Source organism: Oncorhynchus gorbuscha, linkage group LG03 (assembly GCF_021184085.1).
Source record: "Oncorhynchus gorbuscha isolate QuinsamMale2020 ecotype Even-year linkage group LG03, OgorEven_v1.0, whole genome shotgun sequence".
Classification (NCBI taxonomy): Eukaryota; Metazoa; Chordata; class Actinopteri; order Salmoniformes; family Salmonidae; genus Oncorhynchus; species Oncorhynchus gorbuscha.
The window spans coordinates 81661294-81679166 of record NC_060175.1 but is presented as its reverse complement, the minus strand read 5'-3'; the positions used below and the strand labels follow the sequence as shown (position 1 = coordinate 81679166).

General features: G+C 43.2%; 1 protein-coding gene across 5 annotated transcripts in view; it reads left to right on the top strand.

Annotated features, from left to right (window-relative positions):
• The first annotated feature begins 1080 nt into the window (after nucleotides 1–1080).
• nfascb (neurofascin homolog (chicken) b) overlaps nucleotides 1081–17873 on the top strand; it is a 28398-nt gene continuing 11605 nt past the window's right edge. For 2 of the 5 annotated variants that reach the window (XM_046344004.1, XM_046344000.1), the window contains exons 1-11: nucleotides 1081–1218; nucleotides 11253–11436; nucleotides 12105–12239; nucleotides 12378–12483; nucleotides 12603–12793; nucleotides 13045–13167; nucleotides 13406–13624; nucleotides 14812–14923; nucleotides 16250–16434; nucleotides 16726–16857; nucleotides 17021–17164. In XM_046344004.1, coding sequence (XP_046199960.1) covers nucleotides 12164–12239; nucleotides 12378–12483; nucleotides 12603–12793; nucleotides 13045–13167; nucleotides 13406–13624; nucleotides 14812–14923; nucleotides 16250–16434; nucleotides 16726–16857; nucleotides 17021–17164 — 1288 coding nt within the window. In that variant the 5' untranslated portion in view covers nucleotides 1081–1218; nucleotides 11253–11436; nucleotides 12105–12163. Of the gene's footprint in view, nucleotides 1219–11252; nucleotides 11437–11753; nucleotides 12240–12377; nucleotides 12484–12602; nucleotides 12794–13044; nucleotides 13168–13405; nucleotides 13625–14811; nucleotides 14924–16249; nucleotides 16435–16725; nucleotides 16858–17020; nucleotides 17165–17873 lie in introns of those variants that run through there. The other 3 variants (XM_046344003.1, XM_046344002.1, XM_046344005.1) reach the window with 3 other exon arrangements.

Below are 17873 nucleotides of genomic sequence, written 5' to 3'. Positions count from 1 at the left end.
AACATTGAACCAGCACTTTACATGTTGAGTTTATATATTTGGTCAGTGTAGATTCTCCCTCTTTCTAAATTTCTAACTGAGATTTTAATCTCTGTCACAACTGCTGGCATTAGGTTTGCTGTTTATAACTGTGTTTTCCGTTAATTGTATTTTGGCAAATTAAGAAAATTGTGTTTTATTAGCTACTTCATTACAGGAGTTGCATGTTCTATAATAGTCTCTATATAGCCTTTTGACTGTAAGATAATAGGCTTGCTATTGTTGCATGTTTCCATTAAGCTCATAGTGAAAAATGTCAGATCCTCGTGTGCATGCATAGTATCAGAGAGGAAGAAGTTAAGCAAGAGGTTTCACACTCGCAAAAATCTGTCCAAAATACGCTTATTTTGGGCCTAAGCTTGCCGCCTGCCTGCCTTCTCGCCTTGGGATGACTACCATTGTTAGGGCGGAAACATAAGCATCTCGTCATTATGTACAGATCTCTGATAGTCTTGTCTGTTGGTCACGTCACTTTAGTGTTTGGAAAAAATGTAACAGTTTGTTGACCGGTTAATGAAGGTCAGTTAGTCGGCAGCAAAATTTACAGAAATTAGCATCCCTATTACAAATTTGCAAAACGCATGAATTCTAGCTAGGTGGATAACGTTAGCTAGCTCACGAACGTTAGCTAGGATAGGGGTTAGGGTTAAGTTTAGGAGTTAGGTTAAATAGTTAAGGTTCGTGTTAGGGTTGGAGTTAGGGGAAGGGTTAGGGTTATTATTTATTTTAAAATTATATAATGTGTTTTTTTGTTATGATATTTCTGTCAACGTGCAATTAGCTTCAGCCTCTCAAAGCTATGAATCACTCTGATGTATACAACAACTTGTCTCGCACATAATTGTGAAATGTCTGGCCTCTGTTGGTCTGTTGTGCTCAGCTGAAGCCTTTACATTCAAGTAGTAACTTATCTCACTTCTCTCAGACCCAGTCATTCCCATCCCAGACTTGGATTGGTGTTGGTGATGCAACAACTGAGCAATTAAAAGCAGTAAGTCATGTATAGTTTTGACTGTGTTCTGCTGGAGTGTGAGGGGTTAACGGCAGCCTGCCTGCATCTAGAGGCTGTACCCTCCCTGGTCAGTGGTCAGTCAGTGTAAGAGACACTTTGTTTGGGACAGAAAGGCCTTGTGAGAGAGGGAATGAGTGTGTCCGTGCCAGCCAGAGAGAAGACACAAGGTCAGTAATCCCCCGCCTTTCACTCTGAAATAGCACAGATAACAAAAGGCATGAAATTACTTTTATCCAATTGACATTTTTCCCCTAAAGTTAATGTATAAATAAATGACATGTTATGACCTTTGTTTCCATTCTATTGACTTGTGAAGTCACTTTTGCTATCACAATGGACGGAGATGACGTTATCTTTGTATCCCTATTACACAAAGGACACATTATGGTGCCCATTTGACATGTCGTGTGACCAGAGAGTTTGACCTAATTTTGTCCCGCATGTGGTTGGAAATAATGCAAACTAAAATTCACAACACTCACACTAACTTTCAGAAGCTTGATTGTAGACTGATGTTAAGACCAGCTCTGAGTTCACGGAGCGAGCAGCAGAGGAGAAGCACAGTAGCTGCAACTGTAGGTGGAAAGAGACTGAACAAATACAGCAACCTAATTCTCCAGATAACTTTTGTTTTATTTTCTTGTATTGCATGACTTTTGGCAAGTATGAATGCCTTTCTTGGTGCATGTGATTTTCTGCTGCTCATTAGTGACTTCAACTAATAGAGGTTACCCTGTGATTGTTGAAGAATATGACTCTTACCTTCACCGTTGTTGATATTTTAGTTGTCTCTGAAGACTTACATTTTTTTTTTTTTTTTTTCATGACATTTATTTGTATTTTATAGACCTGAAACGAGAGTTGTGCACATCGTACGCACTGTACCTTTAAGTCATGGATAGATGTTGAGATCTTATTCCATGACAAGTGTCTTTGTTTTACTGTGTATGACTGAGTACTCTTCTAGCTGTTCGTCAGAAGGAATCAGAGGCAGGGTCAAGCTTTAAAAGAGGGATGTTCTTTCACTGAATCAGCAGTTTTGTAATGAGACAGCCAGTGAATAGTGTATATAGAATATATATTATAATATATATACAGTGTCTTCAGAAAGTATTCATACCCTTTGACTTATTCCAAATGTTGTTGTGTTAGAGCCTGAATTCAAATGGATTAAATATATTTTTATCACACTCATCTACGCACAATACCCCACAATGACTAAGTGAAAACATGTTTTTAGAAATGAAATACAGAAATATCTCATTTAAATAAGTATTCACACCCCGGAGTCAATACATGTTAGAATCCCCTTTGGCAGTGATTATAGCTGTGAGTCTTTCTGGGTTAGTCTCTAAGAGCATTGCACACCTGGATTGTAAAATATTCACACATTATTCTTCTTTAAATTCTTCAAGCTCTGTCAAGCTGGTTATTGATCATTGCTAGACAGCAATTTTCAAGTCTTGCCATAGATTTTCAAGACGATTTAAGTCAAAACTGTAACTAGGAACATTCAATGTTGTCTTGGTAAGCAACTCCAGTGTATATTTGGCCTTATGTTTGAGGTTATTGTCTTGCTGAAAGGTGAATTTGTCTCCCAGTATCTGTTGGAAAGCATACTGAACCAGGTTTTCCTCTAGGATTTTACCTGTTCTTAGCTCTATTCCGTTTCTTTTTATCATAAAAAAACTTCCTAGGCACTTGAAACAGAGCATCCTAGTCCTTGCGGCGACATGCATACCCATAACATGACGCAGCCACCACCATGCTTGAAAATATGAAGAGTGGTACTCAGTGATGTGTTGTGTTGGTTTTGCCCCAAACATAACGCTTTGTATTCAGGTCAAATGTTAATTGCTTTGCCATTTTTTGCAGTTTTACCTTAGTGCCTTATTGCAAACAGGATGCATGTTTTGGAATATTTGTATTCTGTACAGGCTTCCTCATATTCACTCTGTAACTTGTGGAGTAACTGGAATGTTGTTTTCTATCACAGCCGTTCACCTCTGTAACGGTGTTAAAGTCACCCTTGGCACCATGGTGCCCTTTGTGAGGTATTGGAAAACCTCCCTCGTCTTTGTGGTTCAATCTGTTTTTGAAATTCACTGCTGGACTGAGCGACCTTACAGATAATTGTATGTGTGGGGTACAGAGATGAGGTAGTCATTCAAAAATTATTGCACAAAGAGTGAGTCCGTTCAACATATTATATGACTTGTAAAGCACATTTTCACTCCTGAACTTAGTTAGGATTGTCATAACAAACAGGTTGAATACCTATTGACTAAAGACATTTCAGCTCTTCATTGTTTATTAATTTGTAAACATTTCAAAAAAAAATAATTCCACTTTGACATTATGGAGTATTGTTTGTAGGCCAGTGACACATGCTCTCAATTTAATCCATTTTAAATTCAGTCTGTGACACAACAAAATGTGGAAATTTATATATTTTTATTTTATTTTTTGGTTCCCATGATTGCACATAGAAGCTGTTGGCATGCATTTAGATGCATTCACTGTTTTGGTATTGACCATATTTTAGCTGTCTCTTTTGCGGACATACAGTATTTGCTTTTGATTGAAGATCACAGTTATAATGACAGTCTTGGTAGCCTGATTGTTTATACTTGTCCATGTTAATTTCATTTTCATGGCACTTGAAATGGTCCAGGCTCAAACCAGGCTTAAAATTCTAACTACCGGTAACAGTCAGGAGAAACAGAGCATTAGAGGGGCAACAGAGCATAAGCACTCCAGATCAGTCCAAATGAAGATGATGCTTAGTATTGCACCTGCCACCTGATGTTACCTCAAGAATACTCCTTTGTAATCTGGTAACTGCCACCCCTCCTCCTCACTGGTGTAGGCCTAGTGACACTGCTTGTACATTGAGTGATGGATTGTCTCTGACTCCGTTCCTGAACAGGCAGCTTGTGTAGAGATGGAGAAATCCTCCCACATGCCATCTGCTCCTAGCCAAGCCCTAGCCTCACGTGCCAAAGGGGACCCACGGGACATAGAGACATTGTTGTCCTCACAGAGCTGCCTCCACCCGCCTCTCGAGCCCTTCACACTGTGCAATCTGGTGCATGGCACTGGTCAGACTGAAACCCTGCTGAAGTCAAATGCATGGGAAGAAAGAGGCCATGCCAAGAGCCAAGCTGAACATACTTTTTGCTTTTGTTTCCTTTGTGAGGGGACTCAAGTTCTGTTTCAATCAAGATGACGTGGAGGGAAAAGCCCAGATCAGTACAAGTGGATGAGCCATGCTCAAGTTCTATTCTCATTCCTGTGACACTGTTATATGTCTGTTATTGCAGGGGCCTCAGTGGTTGACATCATGGTCATGGTCAAAACTGGTAGTGATCTGTGACTCCAAGCCCCGATTGCAATGGCTCGCCTATCACGACTCAGGATATTTTTATTTAACCTTTATTTAACTAGGCAAGTCAGTTTAAGAACACAATCTTATTTTACATTAAGAACACACTCTTATTTTACAATGATGGCCTACCCCGGCCAAACCCTCTCCTAAACCTGATGACGCTGGGCCAATTATACTCCATCGTATGGGACTCCCGATCACGGCCGGTTGTGATACAGCCCGGGATCGAACCAGGGTCTGTAGTGACACTTCTAGCACTGAGATGCAGTGCGCTGCACCACTCGGGAGCCCTATGGCCCAGATGCAGACACAGGAGGCTGGAGAAACGGAAAACACGCTGGTGGTGCACCAAAAGAACTGGCAACAGACAGACAGAAAACACAGTTATAAATACACAGAGGATAATGGGAAAAATCGGAGACACCTAGTGGAGGGTGGAAACCATCACAAGGCAGATGAAACAGATCAGGGTGTGACAGAATCCCCCCCCCACCCAGCGATGAGGGTGTTCCTACCCAGGCCCATACCTGGTTGATTGGGGTGTTGGTGTCGGAACACAGCGATGAGGGCTGGGTACAGGATGTTTCTAGTGGAAACCCAGCACCTCTCCTCTGGGCAATAACCCTCCCAGTCAACCAGGTACTGGGGCAACAGAAGACGAACAGCAGTGAAGATTTTAGAGATGGGGAAAGGGCAGATAAAGCAGGGGGAAAGTTTACGGGACTCCACCCTGAAGGGCAGATCCCAAGGGAAGAGCCATACCCTCTGCCTGAGATGATAGCGGGGAGCTGGCATCCGGTGGCGGTCCACCTGTCACAGATACCTGGAGTTGGTCTTAAATAGAACAGACCGGGCTCTCTTCCAGCGGTGGAGGGTTTGCTGACTTTTTCCTCTTGCTCAGGGAAGAGCGAAGGCTAGTAACTGAAGGAACACTCAAAGTGTGAGAGACCAGTGGCTGAGCAGGGAAGGGTGTTGTGGACGTACACCACCCACACAAGTTGCTGGCTCCAGGTGGTGGGGTTGGCAGAGACGAGGCAACAAAGAGTCATCTCCAGGTCCTGATTGGCTCATTCCGACTGGCTTTGGATTGGGGATTAAACCCAGAAAACTGTCTGGTTGATGCAAAATGGGTGCAAAATGCCTTCCAGAACCTGGACGAGAAGTGAGGACCACGATCGGAGACCATGTCGACCGGAAGTCCATGGATCCAGAAGATGTGCTGCACCATAAGCTGGGCCGTCACATTTCGTGTGCCGAAATGTGTGGCTTTGGAAAACCTATCCACAACCGTAAGGATGGTGGTGTTGCCATCTGATGGGGGGAGACCAGTGACAAATTCCAGGGATATATAGGACCAGGGTCAGTGAGGAACAGGGAATGGTTGAAGGCCAACTGGAGCTTGCCGCTGAGTCTTGTTCTGTGCGCACATAGTGCAGGCGACGATGAATGCGGAGATGTCAGGAACCATGGTGGGCCACCAAAAACATTTTTGGATGAATGCCAGGGTCCAACAGGAGCCGGGATAACTGGTAAGTTTAGAGGAATGAACCCATTCCAGGACCGGGAACCGGGCCGAATCATGGACAAACATCCGGTTAGCCAGGGGCCCCACCCCCTGGTTCTGGCTGTGAACGTTGCACCTTGTGGACCAGGCTCCCGATACCCCAGACAAGTGTAGCTGCAAGACAGGAGATAGGGAGGATGTTTTGTGGGTCAGAGGGTGTAGCCGTAGAACTAGACAGGCTTAACAGTCTTGGACCCAGGGCGGTAGGAGATGGTAAAATGGAACCGAGTAAATAACAGTGCCCAACAAGCCTGCTTTGAGTTGAGGCATTTTGCGGTGCCAAGATATTCTAGATTATTATGGTTGGTCTACACCAAGAATGGGTGTTCGTTCCCCTTCAAGGAAGTGCCTCCACATCTCCAGGGCCATCTTGACTGCGAGAAGTTCCCAATTAACAACGTCATAATTCCTCTCAGAGGGATTAGGGTGATGGGACAGGAAAGCGCACGGATGCAACTTTTGGTTCTGGGCAGAACGTTGGGACAGAACGGCCCCCACTCTAACGTCCGAGGCGTCGACCCCCACCACGAACTGACAGGACGGGTCCGGATGGATTAGGATGGGGGCAGTGATGAAATTATGCTTAGGATCCAAAAACAGCAGCTGGGGACCATGTGAACGGAACCTTGGGAGAGGTGAGTGCAGAAAGGGGGGAAGCCAGGGTGCTGTAGCCCCAAATGAAGCTGTGGTAGAAATGTGCAAATCCCAGGAAACGTTACATCTGCACTCTGGATGTGGGTTGGGGCCAATCCACTACTGCTCTCACCTTGTCAGGATCCATCTGAATGTTCCCTGCAGCGATGACATGTCCCAACAAGGAGATAATGGAGCAATGGAATTCACATTTCTCTGCATTGACAAACAGCTGGTTCTCCAGGTGGCGCTGGAGGACTTGTCGGATGAGGAGGACATGCTCTTGAGCCGAACAGGAAAAGACAAGGATGTCGTTGAGGTAGACAAACACAAACCAGTTTAACATGTCACAAAACACATCGCTGACCAGAGCCTGGAACACGGCGGGAGGGTAGGTCAGTCCGAACGGCTTAACCAGGTAGTCGTAGTGTGTGCTAGACGTGTTGAAGGCTGTCTTCCACTCGTCTCCTTCCCGTATCCGAACTAGGTGGTAGGCGTTCCGAAGGTCCAACTCTGAAAATATTATCGCCCCCTGGAGACGCTCAACTGCTGAGGAGAGGAGTGGTAGAGGGTAACAAATTTTTACTTTGTCATTGAGGCCCCAGTAGTAGATACACGGGCGCAGGGTTTTGTCCTTTCTGCCACAAAGAAGAACCCTGCGCCTGCAGGGGAGGCAGAAGGATGAATGCTCCCTGCAACCAGAGAGTTCTCAATGTACTCCTCCATGGCCTTGGTCTCTGGGCCAGACATTGAATAAAACCGCCCCTGAGGTGGTGTGGTGGCCGGAAGGAGATCAATGGCGCAATCGTAGGGTTGATGCGGTGGAATGTGCATGGCAATGTGCATGGCAGAACGAGCTCCAATCTAGGATAGACCCAGTAGCCCAGTCGATCAGGGGGTTGTGCCTCTGAAGCCATGTAAATCCCAAAACCACAGGAACATGAGGTGATTCAATTAGTAGAAACTGTATGGACTGTGATTGCCCGGCACTCCCAGGTTAATGGGAACAGTACTGTGAGTGGCCCTTTCAATGGAGCATCCGTCCAATGGATCGTCCGTCCAATGGTCTGGCATCCATAGGAATAGAGAGGGATTGTGTGGAGAAACCCAGCTCAGATACCAGGATAGCATCCATAAAGCTCTCGTCAGCCCCAGAGTCAATGTTGACCAGGAGAGATTTAGACCGGTCACCCCACAGCAGGATAGCATGGAGAGGTATACAAGTAATAGGAGTTTGGAGACTTCCAGTAAGGCCCACCAGCGTATTCGTACCTACTGATGAGCCTGATCTTTTACTGGACAGGTGGATATATAATGTCCTGTAGTACCACAATACAGGCAACTGTTGGAGCTCAGCCTGCGTAAACAGTCATTAGGAGACCGTCTAGCCCTGCCCAGCATCATGGGCTCTGGAGGAGACGAGTCGCCAGTCCCCGATGATTCCCGAGGGAACTTGGGTGACTTCAGATTCTCTCCGGAATCAAATCAAATCAAATCAAATTTATTTATATAGCCCTTCGTACATCAGCTGATATCTCAAAGTGCTGTACAGAAACCCAGCCTAAAACCCCAAACAGCAAACAATGCAGGTGTAAAAGCACGGTGGCTAGGAAAAACTCCCTAGAAAGGCCAAAACCTAGGAAGAAACCTAGAGAGGAACCGGGCTATGTGGGGTGGCCAGTCCTCTTCTGGCTGTGCCGGGTAGAGATTATAACAGAAAATGACCAAGATGTTCAAATGTTCATAAATGACCAGCATGGTCAAATAATAATAAGGCAGAACAGTTGAAACTGGAGCAGCAGCACAGTCAGGTGGACTGGGGACAGCAAGGAGCCATCATGTCAGGTAGTCCTGGGGCACGGTCCTAGGGCTCAGGTCCTCCGAGAGAGAGAAAGAAAGAGAGAATTAGAGAGAGCATATGTGGGGTGGCCAGTCCTCTTCTGGCTGTGCCGGGTGGAGATTATAACAGAACGTGGCCAAGATGTTCAAATGTTCATAAATGACCAGCATGGTTGAATAATAATACAGGCACTGGGGACTTCCGGGGTTCTTCGGAGGTGAGGCAGAAACCATTGAGGAACGAGTGTGGCCAAGAACAGACCTCCTCTCTCTCCTGCATTCCCGTAGGCGCCCATCAATCCTTATAGTCAACTCTATGAGGGAGTCAAGGTCCATGGGTAACTCCCAAGCTGCGAGAACATCTTTCATTTCCTCCGATAATCCATGAAGGAAGGTGTCAACGAGGGACTCCGGGTTCCAGGGACTCTCGGCGGCCAACATGGTATAGTCTACCGCATAGTCTGCCACACTATGGGAGTGTTGATGTAGCTGAAGTAGCTTCCGAGCCGACTCTCTCCCGGACACCGGAGAATCGAACCCCTTCCTCAACTCTACTACAAAATCCTCCAGACGAAGGTAAACGGCGGATTGTTGCTCCCACACCACTGTAGCCCAGGCGAGCACCCTTCCAGACATGAGCGTTATGAGAGACGCTATCATCGAACGATCTGAAGGAAACGAAGAGGGCTGCAGCTCAAAGATGGGAGAGGAATGCCCGGCAGGCTCCAGGATCCCCAACATAGCGCTCCGGAGGAGGTAAGTGGCTTCTCGGGAAGCCGGGGTAGGCTGGGGAAAAGCACCCCTGGTATTAGAGTTACTGAGCTTCTGGGAGGTTTCCGTTATGGCTTGCTGCCTGATAGATAGTCAGCGGAATTGCTCCAGTAATGAGTTGAAACCCTGGTCATGGCATTCCACCAAGGTATGGAGTCCTTCCATAAGGTTCAAAAGTAGCTCCTTGTGTCTTCTTGCAGGCAGACAGCGTTGTGAAGCTGGTCCGAGTCTGCTGGGTCAGTCATGGCCAGTTCGTAGTATCTCGACTCAGGATATGTTCTGTTATGTTCTCCGAATATTTATTATAACAAAGAGGCAGGCAAAGGGGCAGGTTGGGGGCAGGCAGGCGGAGGTTCGTAATCCAAGGCAGGGTCAAAAAGGGACAGAATGGCAGGCAGGCTCAGGGTCAGGGCAGGCAGAACGTTTGGAACAGGGTAAACTAGAAAACAAGAACTAGAGAACTGGAGAAACGGGAATCCGGAGACACCTGCTGCGGGGTGGAGACAAGCACAAGGCAGGTGAAACAGATCAGGGTGTGACATCTCCAAACAATTGCTTACAGTGAAACCCTTTGGATTCTTTAGAAAAAAATAGGCAGAGATAATTAATTGGTTTGGTTTTCATCTTACCCTCACCAGTCATGTTTGTCCATTTTAGCATAGAGTATAGTACATATGCATGAATTAGTGCTGTGGCTGCATTCCTAGGCCCCTAGCCTATTGGGTCAGAACTATGTAGAGGCTTAAGACTGCCACAGAGACAGAGGCCTCTTCTAGAGTTCTGTGCTGTTTCTAGAAAAAAAAGCATTTTATTCTCCTGAAGAGTCCTCTGCTGAACGGCTTTGACCAGTGCCCTTTCTGAGGATGTCAGTCAGCATGATTGATTGTTCTTGCTTAGGTGTACCACAGAAGGCTGGAATGGAGTGTTATCAAAGGCATGGAAACCATATGTTTGATGTGTTTGATTCCATTACATTAATTTCTGTTCCAGCCAGAATAGAATGGGAATAGAAAATGCTGATGAGCTACACATTGGAAGGAGACAATAGAGGGAAGGTGGCCAGAGTGCCAACAAGTGAAGTGTTTCTTTTTGTTTTCATACAAAAGGAAGTTAATTTGGCCAGAGGGTTAGACACCATAAAATCGCTTTCAACACAATTCACAAACAGACACAACAGACATTGCTTGCTACAAATATGCCTCTGTTTTGCCGATAAAACAGTCATTCCTTCTAACAGCCTTTGTGATGAGTTCATTTGCCAGGGTTTTTTCTTGCATATAAAATTCATTTGAGACAAACATTGCACTCATACTCTGTTCCCTGGTTGTCAGCAGCCAACAATAAGGCCCACATCATTGATGTCATCAAAACCAATAAAAATGCTAACCATGTGCAGACTATGGGATGGCTTGTGTTTCCACTGAGTACACAGAGTATTTCTGTGAAATTATTTTAGGCACTGAAATTGCTCAATATGAATAAGCTCATAAGCAGAGTGTGGGAATGCAATAGAGATAAAGCTTTGTTGTTACACAGCTTTGATGTAAATACAAACAATTCTGTCTGGCTTCCCTCATAAGTTTCCCCAGATGGGCATCATCAAATGAGTCAGCATACAAGGTTGTGACCACAAACCATGTATCAAAGCTCTATATCTATGGTTGTGACAACCATCTTTCTTTCCATGCAAATGATGTCATGTCCAAACCTCAACAATGCCAATCATTCCAATTCCAAGCAGTGCTCAATCATTCCACTCAAACCACATTTTATCATCTCATTGTTAAAACTATCCATGATACTTATTCACAAATTTCTTTGAACGAATATGTGCGTGTACACGAGAGAGCGAGAGAGAGGGAGCTTGGCAGGCACAGAGATGTGGGTGGTGAGGGGGGGGGGGGGGCTCATTCATTATTCATGAGATGGGTGGGCAGAGTGCAGAACGGCCATGGCACAGACCGAAACTCTATTACTGAGATGTTCACTCTGCTCTGCCTCTCCAGATTCCTGCTATTTGATTGACCAAGGAAACAAAATTGACTGATTGACCACCAAGGATTTTATCTGTTTACGGCACTAACTGGACATTGGAATTGTGGAGAAACTCAATGCATTGGAGTGTCATGGAGATGATGGGGAAGAGGGGAACCTCATGATATTCCACTTGAAGGATAGTACTTATGAAAGGTAATGCAGATGTAATGAGCTAATGTGTTCTAACAAGAGGAAGAAAAGTTCTGATAATTGTTGTAGATGAGTTGATCAATGAGTCTGATCAATGATCTGTTTTGTTACACTTTGTATCATATATATATATATATATATATATATATATATATATATATATATATATATATATATATATATATATATATATATATATATATATATATATATATATATATATATATATATATATATATATATATATAACTAACAGGGTAATATAGTAGTGACATATTAATTACATTATAACAATGTATTTTTTTAGGATTCAAGTACTTCCTACACAGCAACTAACAAAAGCTTTATTAATGTAGTCCTGTGGAGGAGGTAAGTTTTTCATAATGGCTTGAGACTGGAGTTAAGTGCTGGGCATGTGTTGCGTTGGTGGATCTATTGTTTGGAAACAGTGACAAAGAGACTCTGTCAGAGAATGTGACAGCGCAGACTGTTGAGTGGGACAGAGATTAAATACTGCTGTTTGGATACTAAATGGCATTTCATTTTATTTTGTTGTTTTGAGTTAGAAAATATTGTCTTACAAAGCAATTGGTCCCTTATATGTCATGACATTTAATTTAATTTGATTTCATGTAACATTTTAATTGCTTAATCGATCACTAATAAAACAGTTCCTAGATAAAGGCGTCCGGCAGTTCAACAGGATCAGTGAAGGTCATTCACTGTAGAGATGGGGATGCTGGCCAGATCCACTCTATTACTACTGTTATGGCAAGGACTGTCTGCCATTGACGTCCCACTGGAAAGTAAGTCAATACAACCTATTGTGTCCCTGCAATATGGTGATAATAGTGTACAGTGCTGTATATTGTCAAATGCAGTATGTAAATGAATGTACAATCCTAATGCAATCAGGTCTTTCATTTTGACTTGTCAACCTAAAGTCAGACAGCCCCCCACCATTATAAAACAGTCGTTGAAGGATCATATCGTGGACCCCAGAGACAACATGGTCGTTGAGTGTGAAGCCAAAGGCACCCCCCACCCAATGTAAGAACTGACAAATCAAAAACACTTTCTTTATAGTTCAAAACCATATAAAAATGGTGAGTAGCTATAGTACAACTCTTTTAACTACTTTAACCAAATGACTTGCCTTTATCCCTAAGTTTCTCATGGAGGCGTAATGGGAAGTATTTCAATGTGGCACGGGACCCTCAGGCCTCGATGAGGAGACGTTCGGGGACGCTGGACATCTATGCCTGGGCTGACCCGGAGGCTTATGAGGGGGAGTACCAGTGTGTTGCCACCAATGAGTATGGCACTGCATACTCAAACAAGATCAACCTACGCATCTCTAGTAAGCTGCCACTCCATTCAGGCTTTTGAGTCCATTGTCACAGAGTACATTCGAAAGCTAGGGCCTCAAACCGTGAAAATGCTCACCTTTGGTGGCAGAACCAAGCAAAGCTTAAAGGGACACATTTTGTCAGCCATTTTCAGACCTCAAAAGTGGTCTTGTGTTAAGATAAGTCCATATCCCGGCAAGATTCTGCTCTCTGTGTTAAATGCCACTAACCACATCTTCGTAACCCTATGTTTTCATGTCAGGGGCCCCTCTGTGGCCCAGAGAGGTTTTGGAACCGGTAACGGTGAGTGTTGGTCTTCCTCTGGTCCTGGACTGCAGCCCTCCTCCAGGCCCTCCCAAACCTGAGACCTATTGGATGAGCAAGTGTGAGTAGGCCTACCTCCTATTCTCAAATCAGAAGTACATCATGTCTAGGAATGGCATTGATATTCTATAATTAATGACAACCACTTGTCTCTCGTTCGGAACTGACAAGCTTATTTTGCTCATGTTTTTGTAATATGGCACTTATCCCAAACATTATCTGTATTTATCCTATCAACTCCAGATGACCTTAACAGGAAATGCATAAATAACTTATAGAAATAACTGTATTTATTTCAGGTTCATCAGGGAGACCTTTCAACTGGCCTCACCAGCCCCACCCCCCAGTCATGCTGCCTATCAAACAAGACCGTAGAGTGTCTATGGGGGTGAATGGAGATCTCTACTTCTCTAATGTCTACGTCAATGACTCTGCCACCGACTACTGTTGCAACGCGCGCTTCCCCTACAAAAACATCATTCAACAGAAGATGCCTATTACCGTTAGAGTCCTTACAAGTAAGTATTGGTATGTAGCACAAGGGATGTTGCATCATTTACTTAACTTACCATGTCCTAACTGGCCTTCCTTATTAAACTGTTGCTTTGGTTTGCCCCACATTGTTTTATTTCAGACTATCCCTAATACGACTCACCATAGCTCTTCTCCGATCTTACTGACCTAGTGCAGTGGTGAGTGTGTGCTCTGCTTCTTTTGTTGTGTTTAATTTTTACCAAGTATACTGTCAAGAATGAACAACCTCGTCTTAACAACCTGACCCTTCTTTAACATTGGTCTGCCTTGACACAGTCTTCAGGCCCAGGATGAGTTAGGCACCACTGTTTTCCGTACCCAGTGTAAAGTACCATGCGTAGTCAAAGCACAGTCGTAGTCCATGCTGTCAGGATATTTAAGTGAGAAAAGTTCTAACCATAGACATTGCATCATTGTATCTGTCCCATTATGATGTCTCTGAGAACACGGGCAGCGCCATTGAGGCCAATTTTCTTCTTCTACTACTTCTATGAGTTGGCAAACAAACTGAAAGAGTGCACACTGCCACCTAGAGTGTGTTGTTGGATCTGGTATAAAGCCAAGGTTGCCTATTTACTGCCATCTGCAGTTATGGAATATTTCCTCACAAGTATAATTCATTGGCTGATCCCTCCTGGTGACTTGGATGGAATTATATGATCCTTCCTTTAAGGTGCAATATGCCGAAATCGCTCCGCCATTTCCTGGTTGCTAAAATTCTTGTACATATGATAGGTAACGCAGATGTAATTTGTCCCAAATTTCAGTTTGTGACAAAACAAGCACTCAGGGGTTAGAGAATCATTGTATCATCTAAACCTCTGTGAAATGTATTTCCAATAACCAAAAATATTGTATTTTCAGCTGTTTGAAGCTGGTGTACAAAACCGGAATCATATAATTAGGGGAGAACATATTTACTGCTTATTAGACTTGCTTTCAATGAGAATGATAGAGCTATAACTCACATTTCTATGTGAATTGGGGCAGGTCGCCCAAAAAGTTACAAATTGCAGCGTTAACCCATAGGAAGTCCCACCCAGTTGACGACTTCAAAATGGTGAAAGTCCATAATGGTGCTTCCCATTCTAAAACGGACTTTTGTGGTAAAGAGTCCTTTATCTATCTCTGTGGTTCTAACTTTGTGTGGTGTGTTGTGTTTCCTCCACAGCTCGCATGGTGTCAGAGGCCGCTCCCACCTTCCTGTCTCCAGCCGGGAGGTCCAGCTCCCAGACTGTCCTGCAGGGGGAGGAGCTGCTCCTCGAGTGCATCGCTGCTGGAGTGTGAGTGATCCTCGGTCATCACTAGTTACCACAGGCACAAAGTCATAATTATGGCTAAACCCTGCCTATTTAAAAAATGTATTATTAAAATCAGATTTTTCCACCTGACCTTAAATCAAGACCAAAATGCAAATAGTTGTTTTCATGAATATTTACGATATAGCCTCTCAACCACAAACTTTTTGGGACATTCTTTCCCTCTGCAAGTCAGTTGAGAACCACTTCTTATTTACAACCACGACTTGACCAAAAGGCCAGCACAATAACACAGTAAAAACAGGAACATGGGACAACACAATAGTTCAAATATAGGAGTACCAGCAGTGCTCCAATTGAGGGTTTAGAAAAAAGGGAAAAAAGCGCACCCCTTTTTAATTTAAACATTTGAAGGGGGTAAAATGGATCCCGATTATAGGCCTAAACGATCTATAACAATGCTTTTCTCCATGAGGCTAGGAAAATAGATCATGCTGCAGACAGTATAGGGAAGGAAAATACATGTTTAGAACTGAACATTGATTGCATGGTGCTAAAAAGAATGCATGAACATAGCTTTATAGAACCAAAACCTACACTCAAAAACAAAATGAACTCGAGAACAAATCATTGCTAATCTCCCCCGCGGCAGTCAAGCAATTGAATTCCGCCAAGAATCGTTCACAATCTATGCCGGTTATGGCCGCAACTAGACCTCGTTTCAAAATTAAAATGTATCAAGAAATAATCTAAAAATGTATACCTAGCAATCACAATTGTACTGTACATTGTTTGAAGCAGTCATCAATGGCAGCTCCAATAAGCCCCTTGTGGTGAACAAGAGGCTTGTACAGTATAATGATGCTTTCGAGTTATTGTTTTTAGGGCCCTGAATTTAACAAAACCAACTGTTGGTGGTATATTTAACGTACTGTATCTCAATGAACAATAATTAAAATAGGACCAAATGTAGGCTCCGGTCATATTCCACACATATCTGTTTACTTTATTTGGTCTTTCACAATAGCTAATCAAGTCAGTGGAACAATTCTGATTGCTTATAATGGGCAAAACATATATGGTAATTAATGTGCTTATTCTCCATACTTCTTCTACTATTCCACTTCCCAGTTTTGCCGGTGCTAAAACTGTACTTGTTTTAAGCTATGTCCTGGACAGTGTTGTAAGTCATAAAAGGCTACATTGAAATGCCTCAAGTATCTTGTTTTCTACTATTACTTCTTCAGACCAAAGTCGTCAAGTTTTGAATGTTCATTCAACATTCAAAGCATTCTGAATACACCTGACGTGTGATTTTATTTGGTTTGAATTATAATTACCATATAATAGTCCAACCCCTGTCATCACATGGACCAAAGATGGACAGGAACTGGACACGACCAACATGAAGGTGAAGAACTACAACAAGTTACTGCAAATCCCCAAGGCCTCTTTTGAGGACTCTGGTGAATACACGTGCAGTGCCACAAACAAGATTGGATACTTGGAACACACCATCACTGTCCGGATCAAAGGTCAGCCAATCATCTACATCACGTCATCCTTCATCACACCAACACACAGATACTGGGACATGTTCAGCATATTTACTCTCACAAGGATTTTGATTTGAACTTTACATTTCACTGTTTGATTTCCCGTGGAAGGAAATAGCCCATTAGTTTGATATTCAGTAGTTTGATATAGCCTGGACAATGTTACTTGTCCTTGTATGGGGTTTGATATTACGGAAATATTTCAGATTTATGAAGTTTTATGTGATATGATATGTTTGTCTTTTTCTGCTGACCTGATCCCCATGACAGCTGCTCCGTTCTGGTTGGAAAAGCCCAGTAACCTGGTGCTGGCCCCAGAGGAGAATGCACGCTTAGTGTGCCGCTCGGACGGCATCCCCCGGCCCAGTATCCGTTGGTTCATCAACGGAGATACAATGGAGGGTAAGCAGCTAACCTAAGCACAATTATAGATGCCACTCACATTTTTCAATAATGATATGAATAATATCAGCCATTTTGTCACTTAATTGAAAAGGTTATATGATAAAGTAAGTTGAACTACTAGGAAATAATAGTTTACTTCTTCTTCTCCTATCCTTTCCAGATGCTACTCCAGTCCCAAACAGGGAGGTGTCCGGAGACACAATTACCTTCCGTTCTGTGACTGTGGCGAACACTGGTGTTTACCAGTGCAATGCCTCTAACCAGTATGGCTACCTGTTTGCCAATGCTTACATCAACGTACTGCGTAAGATATCACATTTGTTTGCAGAAAATAACCCTAAACCTCTTTATCAATTGGCATATGTGTAAATGCAGATATCAGGTCACCAGTGCAAGATTCTAGTGTGATACAGTTTATTTTTCTGTTCCTCAAGATGCAACACCAAGTATGTAGAGATTTCAGTGCCAACAGAAATGTTATTTCAATGTAGAATATTAGGATATTGAATTTGAATGTAATATTTTTGCATTTGTAGTGCACAAATTGAATCATTGAATTCATAAATCGAACTTGTATTTCATGATTTGAAACTAAATTGAATGAATATTGCATTCAGTTTCAAAGTTCAATTTCAATTTAATAGAATATTCAAATGCAATATTTATACTGTAAATATGGTGGATGATAGATATTGCATTCATTGTATGTGTATCAAGTTTACAAACCATAATTTCAAGTAAATCAAAGTTTCATATATTCAGTGGATTCAGATTCCGTTTTCAAATGCAGTTCTCTAAAACCAGAGACAGCATCCTGGTACTTTCCCAGCCAGGAAAGGTAGAGGAGAACAAATAGAATCAAACTCTCTGTGGTAAAGCGAAACCTCTGGCCGTTTCTGAAGCCAATTTGTCATGTTGAATTTATTTTCTACCTATGAACATAGAGAGTTGGATTCTATCTGTTCTCCTTTACCTTTCCTGGCTGGCAAAGTACCAGGATGCTGTCTTTGGTT